This window comes from Panthera tigris, chromosome A3 (genome assembly GCF_018350195.1).
Source record: "Panthera tigris isolate Pti1 chromosome A3, P.tigris_Pti1_mat1.1, whole genome shotgun sequence".
Classification (NCBI taxonomy): Eukaryota; Metazoa; Chordata; class Mammalia; order Carnivora; family Felidae; genus Panthera; species Panthera tigris.
In genome coordinates this window covers 78513936-78526705 of record NC_056662.1, presented here as the reverse complement: position 1 = coordinate 78526705, position 12770 = coordinate 78513936, and the positions used below count along the sequence as shown (strand labels likewise).

Here is a 12770-nt window from a genome sequence, read left to right as displayed (position 1 = left end):
AGAGTACCGAGCCCTCCACCCCGCCCACCCCTGCAGTCAGGACGTCGCTTGTGGTGCTTTGCCGGCTGGGACTTGAGGATAGGAAGATGCGGCTAATCCACGGGGGTGGGGAACACTCTCTTTATTCGCTTAAGCAAGAATTTCCATTCTAAACCTGAGGCTAAGGGCTCATCGATATTTCTAACAGCGACTACAACTTCCTAGACGTCGGAGTCCACGGAGGCTTCTCTGGGACTAGTCTGGCTCTGGCGGGGTGTTGGATCCCACCGACTCCTACCCCAGAAGGGGTGGGGATGGGGTGAGGGGTTGGGGCGGTGCACCAGGCAATTTTTCTGGTTTCCCTACAAACGAGAAGGGGAGAGAGTTCATTCAGGCCCTGCGAGAGGACCTGGTACTTTAGTTCTAAAGCTCTCGTTTCCTCGGGGAACAGAATTGCTACACGCAGTAGGTGCGTTGTCTTTAGTCTTCCCCGTTCCCTCTGGGAGCCGGAAGGGGTTAAACCTTAGGCTCCGGCGTCGCGGGAGAAGGTGAGGCTGGAAGGTCCGAGGGGTGGGAGTGCGGCTTGGGCGTTGGAGAGGTTTGGATGGAGGGGGTCGTTTCCTTTCTGCTGGAGCGACCTTGTTAGCAAGGAGGGGTGAGTGGGAAGTTTCTTGGACCTGACTGAGGGGGTAAGGGCTTGCTTGGCCGAAGGAGAGACTCGAGGTTAGATCTTGGATGAATTTCCGAGACTAGAGTACATTCTGCAGCTGAGTGTAACGGTAGCGCAATGAAGTTCTGAAAATCCACTTCTCCCCACCCCCATGAGACGAATGACACCCTTCTCTGTGGAAATGAGTGTTAAAAGATCACGGGATGTGAGACTCAGTCTGGCCATTTTGGTGTTTTTTCACTCGCCCTTGCCCCTTCTCTGCAAGGAATGGTTGCAGTTGTCGTCCAAGAGGTGAAAATAAAGTCCATCGTCCTCTCCAGGTATCATTGTTTTGTGGAGAAGGGACCCGAAATCCGTAGGGACGCTGACACGTGGGAGGAAGTTCTGTTGCAATGACTTGTTCCGATTCTGTCTGTAAAACAAGCGAAAAGCAAAAAAAAAAAAAAAAAAAAAAAAAAAAAAAATCTTAAGAAAGGCAACCAACAATGAAAACCTTACAGTATGGGATACATTTCTCAGGGCTTGCTTTCAAAGATAATAAACCTTATATGAAACAACTTATTTCTGATGTCTTATGAAATCCTTTCAGTGCTGTACATCAAAATTAAACAACCAACCTTAAGGCATAACGCATTTCCTCCTTTTAATGTTAACATGCCAACTTGCTTGAGAAGTTGCTAGATTGTTGCTAAATGAAAATAATCTTGAGAGGGTTTGGAAGACTGCTCCATTAGTAACACATAAACGCCAAAGAGAGGGTTTTGTTTTCTCTTTTAAGACCTTCAAATTACGTGGGGCAGGAGGTTTCCTAATTCTGGAACAGGTTTGGGAACTTCTCAGAGCCAAAAGATTGTAATGTGTCATGTATTGACTTTGCATGCTACTTTTAAGTGTGCTTATTGGAGAAATAAACTGTCTTTGAGCCAAAGGAAAGAAAGCATCCCCCCCCCTTTAATTTTTTTTCAATTAAAAAGTTTTACTTTAGTGTACTTGACAGTTACATTAGTTTCAGGTGTAAAACATTGTGATTCAACTTCTGTATGTTGATATTCCGTGCTCACAAGTGTAGCTACCATCTGTCAGCCTACAACCTATTATAATATCATTGCCTTTTATTCCTGTGACTTATTTCATAGACTTATTCCATAACCGGAAGCCTGTATTTCTCACTCCCCTTCCCTCTGGCAACCATCAATTTGTTCTTTTCTCATTTTGTTTTTGTTAAAAAAATTTTTTTTTAAATTTCACTTATAGGTGAAATCATATGGTATTTATCTTTCTTAGTTGGAGTTATTTCAGTTAGCATAATAAACTGTTAGGTCTGTTCATGTTGTTGCAAATGGAACGATCTTATCCTTAGAATGCATCCATTTGTTTTTAAGTTTATTTATTTATTTTGAGAGAGAGAGAGAGAGAAAGAGAATCAATCCCAAGCAGGCTCCTCGCTGTCAGCAAGAAGCCCACGTGGGGTTTGATCCACAAACTGTGAGATCATGACCTGGGCAGAAATCAAGAGTTAGATTAACGGAATGAGCCACCCAGGTGCCCCTAAGAAAGCATCCATTTTAATAAAAATATTTAACTTAAGTCCCCAGGGAAATCTTTGATACAAAGTGACCTTTTAAAGAACTTACTCATCCACTTATTTATCAGGGAGGAGGGTTTGTTTCTCTTTCTGAGTTAAAGATTAATTCTGAATTAAATGAAATCTTTGGCCTTAACTAATGGAAAGGAGAAAAAAAGAGTGAGACAGAAATAGTTTCTCTGGGAAGGGAGTGCAATCAGGGACATACTTTAAATGCTGATACTCAGCCCCTCAGTGAATGCCACACCTTGTCACTATCAAACTAGCAGATTAAATGGACTGGCGGAAGGAATTCATATCACTTATATGATGATGACCACACAGAGCTTCTCTATGTACAAAGTGTTCTCCAAATACTCTGTGTCATTTCATGAAAATGGCCTCGAGCCCAAATGTACTTGGCAACCCTAAATCAGAGCTTCAGTCTCAGTGTCTCAAAGTTCTCACTGGTGTATCCAGGCATGTCTGGGTTTCTTCTCTTTCTACCTACCAGCTCCCATATTGTATTCACCTGAGTTAGAACTCAGCCAGAGGGAGTCTGTTTTTTGTAGTCCTGGCTGCTGAACTGATTTTTATGGTGAAGGGTTCTGTATAAGATACACTCTACCTGCCTTCCTCACTCTTTATGTGAAGGGTATGCTGTTAAGTGTCCATGAACATTAAAAAACTTGCAAGAGTGGGTTCTAAAGGGTTGGAAAACAAAGCTAATTCTAAGAATCACATCTTCAGAGTAAGGAGTTGGTAAGAGCTTTACCTTCCCACAAATTTTAGGCAAGTTCATTTGGATTATAAAACTGCACAAATTAAAAAGTGCCACTGTTTTTTTTTAATGTTTTATTTATTTTTGAGACACACACACACACACACAAACACAGAGTGTGAGTGGGGGAGGGGCAGAGAGAGAGAGGGAGACACAGAAATGGAAACAGGCTCCAGGCTCTTAGCTGTCAGCACAGAGCCCGATTTGGGGCTCAAACCAACGAAGTGTGAGATCATGACTAGAGCCTAAGTTGGATGCTTAACTGACTGAGCCACCCAGGCGCCTCTCAAAAAATGCTACTGTTTTTTATCTGCATGACCATAGTTATACCATCCCACAATACTGCCATGCAATTATTGTTTTATAAAATATTGCCAGTTCCTCATTTTAAAGTAATATGAGGTGGTACAATAATCAGAATATCTATATTTGAGAAACAGAATGATTATGTAATTTAATTTTAGTAATTTAATTTTATTTGGCAATAAGAGTTTTATATTGGATTTTACCCCATTCTCTTGTAAGTGTTTCTAAGGGAGTTTATTCAAATTGCAAAAAGTAGCAACTTGTGTTAGATAATAGTTACTCTAAATTATTTTGCATGTAATTTGTGGGGTTTTTTTTTTTTTTTTTTTTGGTGGGCGGAGGTTTTACTTGTGCATCAGAGGAGCAGGTTTTTCTCATTTTCCTAATGGTTGTCATTTAGTTATTTCATCAAACTATAATTGGTATTTTTAGATCTACTGATCAATTTGTTTTAAATACTTGACTGCTTAGCTACTCTGATTATTTCTTCCTAGCAAACTCATTTTTAATTTCTAATAGGGAAAATTCATTGAATTTACTACTCTGTGTTCCCAAACAGCCCTGAATGGTATAAAATAACAAAATTTCACTCTGCATTCTTTGTTTGAATTACCCTCCTCAGAGACAACTGTTCTTGATTATTTTTATATCTTTTGATTGATTTAGTTAAATTGACGTACTTTATCAATAATCCAGAATGCTAAGCTAAATTCCTTGACAATTAGAAACTTTTACCTGATCCATCTAATAAATGTCTTTCAAGTTTATGTTTAAATATGCATAAAATGAGAGGGATATTGTTGAAGAGTATGAAATAGTGTTTTCAAATTAAAGCTAGTTTTTATCCCTAAAGGTGACATATTTGTGAAAGTAAAACACAAAAGATATTCATTACTTTTTCTTTCTTTCTAGTTATAATTATTTAATATGTTTCCACTGACTGAGGAAAATAAGCATGTGGCCCAGTTGTTACTCAGTACTGGTACCTGTCCAAGATGTATCTTCAGATTCTGTGGTGTGGATTTTCATGCACCTTACAAATGTCCCTACAAGGTACTTTCATTTTGTTTCTAAAGAAAGTTTCTCTATTCTACAATGAATACCTGTACATTTGGGGGAAAGTATCCACAGCTCTTAATTAAATTAAAAAAAAACTATAATAAAATAATTCCTGATAATGGTAATTATGGAATTTCCACTAGACCATAAAAGTGTAAGTTCCTTCTTAAGTGATTATATCTGACACTTAATGTAGTGGGATCTTTGTGAAGCACATCCCTGGTGTATGTAATGTTTGTATATACTTCTCCCAAAAGAGTAGACAGATATCAAAAAATAGTACTTCTAACCAGATGTTAGTAATATATGTGACAGGAGAATAACAGTCCTGAGATCTTCTATTAAGTGGAAGATCTATTAAGTGTGGATTTGGCTGCATTTTTTTCTTTTTCTGTTTTCTGTATTACCATTTGTACTTACAAATAGGTATTTGTAACCCTCTAGAAGTAAATGCTTACCATCATCATTTTTTACTATTAATAACAACAAAAATAATATACAGGGATCTTTGACATTTATGATAATATACAGAGGTTTGACTAGCAATACTTTCACATAAAATATGTAACATATTTTGTGAAATATACTTGATTCTACTAGTGATGGTCTTTTTAGAGACAATAATTATATATATGTGAATATATACCTATATTAACAGTAATATGCACACGCACACTCTGTTTCTTACAGTTTACGATTTTTTTACATGTTTATTTACTTTTGGGGAGAGTGGGGGGTGGGGGATAAGGGAAGGGAGACAGAAGATCTGAAGCAGGCTGTATGCTGACAGCACAGAGCCTGATACAGGGCTCGAACTCACAAATGAGATCATGCCCTGAGCTGAAGTCAGACACTTAACCAACTGAACTGCCCAGGCACCCCATTTTACAGTTTTTAAAAATTGTTCAGGAGTTAGAAATATAAGTCATTTCCCTTATGTATTAGTTGTTTCTATTATTTTGGAAATAATAATTATATCCAGTGTTCATATAACATTATTATATGTCAAGCTCTCATTTAATCCTAATAATAACCTATCAGGTAAGTACATACTATGATTGTCTCTATTTTCAGATGAAGAAACTGAGGCACAGAGAGGTAAACAACCTGCCCAATTTACACAGCTATTAAGTGAGCAAGCTAGGATATGAACTATCTGTCTGAATCCAAAGCCTAGAATTTGGAGCTAGAAGACATGGATTTGAATCCCAGTTCCAGCTTCAGTTTTCTCCTCTCTAAATGGGATTGATGATAACATCCACCTCACAGGATTTTAAGGGACAGTATCTAATAAAGTATGTGAAAACACTTTGAAAATGGTACATATGCTATGATGATTAATATATATGTGTATATTCGTTTATACACACTGTGACTATAAAGTAATAAGACTGGTTTTGTATAACTCTCCTTACACATTTTTTCAGACACATTATTTTATCATTCTATGCATTTGTCGTAAGATTTAAAAAATATATCTTATAAAGACACTTAGTCTTACCAACTTTTATTTGTATCATTTTATGTAAATATGAAAATATTTGAAGACTTTTTTGTAATATACTTAGGTTTTGACCTGTTCTAGTCATATTACTATTTATGTACACATACACATGTACTATGTTATACTGACATTATAGAATTTAGGTAATAAACTTTTGTGTAGGTCACAATATACCTATATGTGTGTGTATATATGAATATTTCTGTTAAAGATGAAATAGGGGAGCTAATGTCTTAATAAAATAAATTAGATTTGTTTGAGTGTAAGATTTTTTATTCTTTAGAGCCAGTGAATTGTAACCTGAGTGAATTTCAAAAGTATATTTATTCAACAACTGAATAATAAAATCTGTCTAATTTAGGCAAAACAGAAAAAAAGTCCTCTGAGATTTTAGATGAATGGAATGCCTGAAATGTGAGAACAGTTTCAAAGAAATGCAACTTTTAACATTCTACTACAAAGGGTGACAGAAATTAGGCAAACCAGAGTGTAGTAGAAGGCTTCTTTCAATTAATGCATACATGGTTTTTGTAATTATGGTGCCTAATTTCAGCATTGCCAGCATCTGTTTACCTTTGTTGAGTAACTCGTCTTGAAATTATTTTTACTTAATATACGTATAATCTCTATTTTTTCAGAATTCATATTAAATGAATATTGTACAAATGAGGTTTTAGTGCTTGTGAGATTATTAAATAACCTAGCAATAATAGAATTCAGTTTGTATTTCTATTTGTTAATAATTAGAAGCGAAGCTTTTTTAAAATTTAAAATTAGCAAGTGAATGATCCTCATGACATAACTACAAACCAAATTACAGGCATACTTCAGAGATATAGAGATTTGGTTCCAGATTACCGAACTAAAGCAAATATCACAATGAAGTGAGTCAAATTAATTTTTTGGTTTCCCAGTGCATATGAAACTTATGTTTTCACTATACTGTAGTCTTTTAAGTGTGTAATAGCATTATGTCTAAAATGTACATAATTAAAAAATAATTTATTGCTAAAAATGCTAACCATCAGCTGAGCTTCCAGAGAGTCATAATCCCTGGTCACAGATCACTATAAAAAATATAATAATGGAAAGGTTTGAAATATTGTGAGAATTACTAAAATGTGACACAGAGACACAAAGTGAGCAAATGTTGGAAAAATGGTGCTGATAGACTTGCTTGATGCAAGGTTGCCACAAAACTTCAATTTGTAAACACACAGTATCTGCAAAGCAGAATAAACTGAAGCACAGTAAAACGGGTTACACCTGTAATAAATTTGTTAATGGAACCTTTCTGCCTCAGATTTAGGACTTTAGCTTCACTGATATATGAAACTCTTTTGGAAGAATATTCACACATATATTGGAGGAGTTACAGATAATTCTCTTTTAAATTCCCCAGAAAGCCAATGCTGGATAGTAAGGTTAATTGATTTCTCCAAAATTGATATAAATCAACATTGTATAAGTCTGTGATATATAGTAATTTCACTCCTGTTTTCATCCTAACCTTAAGGGCATTGTCAAAAGGTTATTACTTTTTTCCAAATTAACTTTCCAGGAGTTGCTCAATGAACTACAGAAATTTTTGGAAACTGAAAAAGAGGAATTAATTTCGGATGTTCCAAACCCACCTCCCAAGAAAATTCGACTACAAGAACTAGAAGATGGGATTGATGGGATTGATAATCTGAGTCAAAATGGAGAGGGGAGGGTCTCCATTTTGGAAGATGGTAGCATTGCTTCTAAGAACTCAAATTTAAATGTATGCAATGTATGTCTAGGAATTCTTCAAGAATTCTGTGAAAAAGAGTTCATTAAAAAGGTAAATAATCTGTTTTTTATTATATGTGCAATTATGTAGAAATTTTCAGTCTTAAGGCCTAGAATTCTTGAATCTAAAGGAGCAATACCATTCACTTCAACTTGTTTAACACCAATGGATCATTAAAACATTTTTACATTTTTTTGAAAAAACAAGCCGACTCTTTTCAAATTACGTTATTAACAAGATATCTGAAAATTAATGAAATATGTGTCCTTGTGTTTGTCATGAGTGCTACTCAACTGAAGAAAATATAGCAGTTTCCTTCTGCTGTTTAACATAGTTAGGAGTTAGTGAAAAGCTCTTAGTCATACCTATTAGTGTCTTGAAATGACAAGTGTTACCGTCCTGTGGAAGGTACATGATTGAATGTGGGATGGCCTTTTGTTTCTTAGCTGTCAAGAGTGCCAAATTTGGCTTTATTTTGCTTAAAAATATTTTTTAAATTAGGAGGTGATCTAATAGAAAACTATTTTGACGTTCCACAGATTGTTCTGCAAGTGAATCCTGGCTGTTTTGAACCTTGTGATATCAGTTGTTCAGGGTTATAGTTAGCAAATATTTGATTTCAGGATATTTATGAGAATTCCCAAAGGTGAAAGTTTAGGAGTGTAGTGTGATCTCCTAGACCAAAATCCACATTATGAAGATTAGTGTAAAACTTGCAGCAATTCCTGAGAATTTATAGAATACTGTTTTATGTAATAAAAAAATGCTTTTATGTAATACTTTTTTAGGTGTGCCAAAAAGTTGAGGCCTCTGGTTTTGAATTTACCAACTTGGTATTTTCAGTCTCCTTCCCACCACAGCTATCTGTAAGAGAGGTAAGGTCATTTAAATGCATGAAACTATACGTGAAATGCATGCTAGAAATTTCTCAAAAAATGGAGATGTAAAAATATGCCTTACCATATTTTCTACTTGTTGTGTACTTATTGAATAATTGGTGATTTAAAGCATGGCATTATTATAGCTGCTTAATAATGTTGAATGAATGAATGAATGAAAAAAAGGAATTATTGATTAAGTTAGTTTATCATAGGACTGTCTCTCTTTTATTTCTTTTTTTAGTTTTTAATATTTATTGTGTCAGCAGGGCTGAGAATATCACATGGTTTCAGTCTTCTGTGGGAAGTTATATAATAAAAGCCTAGTGCCTCTAAACATGAAAAACATCCCAAAGGCCAGGAGTCCTCTAAAGGAATTGAAAGGTAGAGATTTCAGAGAATTTCTCTCATTTTCAATATGTAAAGTGACTAGTTTAAGTCACTTTTTGAAGACTTAGTGAAGAGAACAGTGTTCCTTGTGCCATTAAAAGGACTGTCTTTTTTTTTTTTTTTTTAAAGGTCCTCATTCTGTAGCAGATATTCATTGAGCTTTAGATCTGTGTGAGGCATGTTGATCAGAGAAAGAGATTTGACCAGGACTTCAGAAATGTTTTGGGGCAGTTGTATACATTTTATAATGGTCTTGGGATGGGATCATTTCAGTTATGATGAACCTTCTTATTTTCTGGAGTCCATGGAAAAAGGGAGAGAAATGGCCTCATGTTTATTTTAACCTTTTTCCTTTGTTAAGTGAAAAAAATAATAGTAGTCATTACTGTAACATTCTTGTGTGTCAAAACTGACATGAAAACATAAAACTATCTTTGTTAATACTGTTAAATGAATTATAGGGGGAATGACCCCTGTAATCTCAAATTATAACAATGAGTTCTAAACATATTCATTTATGGGAGTGTAAGGTGTCTTTTCCCTAAGAATCTAAAAGTGTCAGCAGAACATTATATCTTATCATCACTCTCCTTGGTTGAGCAAAGTATGTTGTAGCAAATTCTATGTTTATTAGCCTCCAAAAGGCCGAAGATTAACTTATGACTTGTTGAAGCTGGTTGAATGACAAAGAGCTGGGAGGTGAAAAAAAGTAGAGTGTTTTTAAATAGTATCTCTGTCGATGACAAGATTGCTGAACTAATAGAATAAAGGGGATGATGATGAGGTACAGAGGTTTATAAACACATAAAATCATTTTCTAGTGAATCATCAAAGCGTTTTTCACGGATAGGTCATTTTCTGAATCCAGTTTTGGTAGCAAGAAACCGACTTCCGAAAGCTAAGTAACTCATAAAAAGTTGCAGTGTTTGAGTAATAAACATAGAAATATGAAGCATATTTTCTAAGTGCGGTTATATATCTTACCACCAAGTTCTTCATCTCAAAGTTTATATTTTGACATTAAAATTTGTATTTTCCATTTTTATCACTTAAGTGATCATTTTAACATATCCATTTAATAGTTATTGAATACTTATGAAGTATTTATATTCCATATTAGAAACAGAATATTTCTAATTCTGCTTAAACTTTATTTACTTTTTAAAAAATATTCATTTTTGAGAGAGAGAGCGAGCAAGTGAGCATGAGCAGGGGAGGGGCAGAGAGCGAGGGAGACAGAGGATCCAAAGCGGGCTCTGCCCTGACAGAAGTGAGCCTGATGTGGGGCTCGAACTTATGAATTGCAAGGTCATGACCTGAGCCAAAGTCAGATGCTCAACCGACTGAGGCACCCAAGAACCCTTCTATTTACTTTTTATAACTGATTTTCACCACAAAACTATTTAGCAGAAATATGTGAGCATTCCAGTTATTGCAGAATTAATACATTTCCACAGAATAGTGTGTTCAGTGACTCATTGTTTTCCTTTATTTTTTTTTATTATTTTTTTTAATGTTTGTTTATTTCTGAGACAGAGAGAGAGAGAGAGAGAGAGAGCATGAGTGAGGGAGGGGCAGAGAGAGAGGGAGACACAGAATCCAAAGCAGGCTCCAGGCTCTGAGCTGTCAGCACAGAGCCTGACGTGGGGCTCGAACTCAAACAATGAGATCATGACCTGAGCCGAAGTCGGTCTCTCAACTGACTGAGCCACCCAGGTGCGCCTCGTTGTATTCCTTTATATTGAGTAATACATTTTTACCCATTTCTTAAGAATATTAATTATTCAAAAAGTATGCAGTCCTACATGCTGTATACTATGCAGGTTTCTTCAGCAAATTGTGTTTATGTTTCATTTTGTGATTTTCTTTCATTATTACATGTTGTCACTTTCTTGTATTGCTGCCTTTTATTACTTCTTTGGAGTTAAGGTATGATATGTAGGACAGAGTGGATATAAATTGCTATTCAAACTAGTTAACATATGTGTTACATATCCCAATTTAAACAAATTACACATTTTGGGGGTATTCTTGCATTTTTTTTTTTTTTTAATTTTTTTAATGTTTATTTTTGAGACAGAGAGAGACAGAGCATGAACGGGGGAGGGGCAGAGAGAGAGGGAGACACAGAATCGGAAACAGGCTCCAGGCTCTGAGCCATCAGCCCAGAGCCTGACGCGGGGCTCGAACTCATGGGCCGCGAGATCGTGACCTGAGCTGAAGTCGGACGCTCAACCAACTGAGCCACCCAGGCGCCCCGGTATTCTTGCATTTTGAATATAAATTCTTGACTTCTCTAGTGACATGTTTCTTCTACATTGCAGTTTTTCAACTTAGAGCTTGTAAAACTTAGAACTTATTTTTCTGTGTGTAAGATAAACATTAATATGTGTGGAATTGATTGATGCTAGTTATCTCATAATTCAGAGTGGAATACACAATTGAGTGAATTTGAATGATTCAGTGTTTTCCACTTCTAAAGAAAAAAATTATGATCACAGATACATTGATTTGAAAACAAATAACTTTTTATCAACATGGTAATAGTGTGTGTCTCCTTACTAAAGAACTAAGGGAAAGGATGAACTCAAGTAAAGGTGTTTTTTTTAATCAAAGTATTAAATTTATATTAATTCTTCCATATTTGGCCCTATCAATCCCTTCTGGCTACAGCTATAGTTTTTATTTATCATCATTATAAATGCACTAATTTAAAAGCTTAGGAAGAAAAGCTTGCAGTTGATATAATCATCATCTTGCACTGAGTTTGGGAGAATATGGAGGGAGAGGTAGAATACATCTGTGTGTGTTTTCCTAGGAACTGTCTTATCTGGTTGGGACAGTTTTAGACCGAATAGTGCCGAAGAGGAGGAAAACAAGCAAATTAACTGGTAAAACCCTGTTAGACATCAAGTAATACATGGTAAGCAGAATAAATGGAAGCAGTATTTAGGGACTCACAAAAGACAAATCTTGAACCTAGCTGGATATAATACTTAGAGGCTCCAAAGTCTTTATAACAGTACACAAAATTCGAATGATAAGGTTGAGATTATAAGGGATAGTATATCATGTATATCATTTATAAGTATATCATTACCATAATGATGACTTTGTGGATTTGGGCTCACCACTTGAATGTAACAAAGGAAGGATGAGTTTTTTTACGAGAATCAGATTTGTTAAGAGGAGAGATATGATGGTGTGATATGGCAAGAAATTATATACCTGCATTGAGATCAGAGATCCTGTGAGTGGAAGAATGCTGAACACCATCCAGAGCAGAATAAAAGGAGAGAGATGGGATAGATACAGGCATGGAAGTGTGTTGTATGGCCAAAGAAGAGGTGATGAGTTGCAAACATAAGAGAATCATAAAGGTTAGTGTTTACAGTAGTATCAGGGACTCCCAGTGTCTAAGCACTTGATGCAAATCACATTTGGTAAAAGCACATTGATGGCTTTTGAATTGGAACAGTGTCTTCTCCTAAAGTAGTGGTTCTCAAACTCTAATGTGCATAGGACTCATTTGGAGAGTTTCCCAGGCCCCATCCTTAGAGATTGTGATGAGTAGGTCGGTTGGACCCATGAATTTGTGTTTCTAACAAGCTAATGGGTGGTGTTGGTGTTGCTGGTGTTGCTACAAAGGACCACACCATGAGAACCACTGTCCTAAAGGATAATGGCAGAAATAATCTAGTCTGATAATAAACTGAGAACTTTTTGAAATTTATATTCTTTTTTTTTTAAATTAAAGTTTATTTATTTTTGACAGAGAGAGAGAGAGGGAGAGCGCGCGCGCGCGCGCGCGCGCGCGCGCATGAGTGGGGGAGGGGCAGAGAGAGGGAGACACAGAATCCAAAGC

At 36.0% G+C, this 12770-nt stretch overlaps 1 protein-coding gene across 2 annotated transcripts in view; it reads left to right on the top strand.

Moving 5' to 3' along the window:
- Positions 1 to 18: 18 nt before the first annotated feature.
- The window catches only part of PUS10 (pseudouridine synthase 10), a 71043-nt gene continuing 58291 nt past the window's right edge, over positions 19 to 12770 (top strand). The window contains exons 1-5 of one of the 2 annotated variants that reach the window (XM_042981447.1): positions 19 to 105; positions 915 to 969; positions 4213 to 4353; positions 7425 to 7688; positions 8426 to 8512. In XM_042981447.1, coding sequence (XP_042837381.1) covers positions 4228 to 4353; positions 7425 to 7688; positions 8426 to 8512 — 477 coding nt within the window. In that variant the 5' untranslated portion in view covers positions 19 to 105; positions 915 to 969; positions 4213 to 4227. Of the gene's footprint in view, positions 106 to 218; positions 528 to 914; positions 970 to 4212; positions 4354 to 7424; positions 7689 to 8425; positions 8513 to 12770 lie in introns of those variants that run through there. The other variant, XM_007075371.3, reaches the window with a different exon arrangement.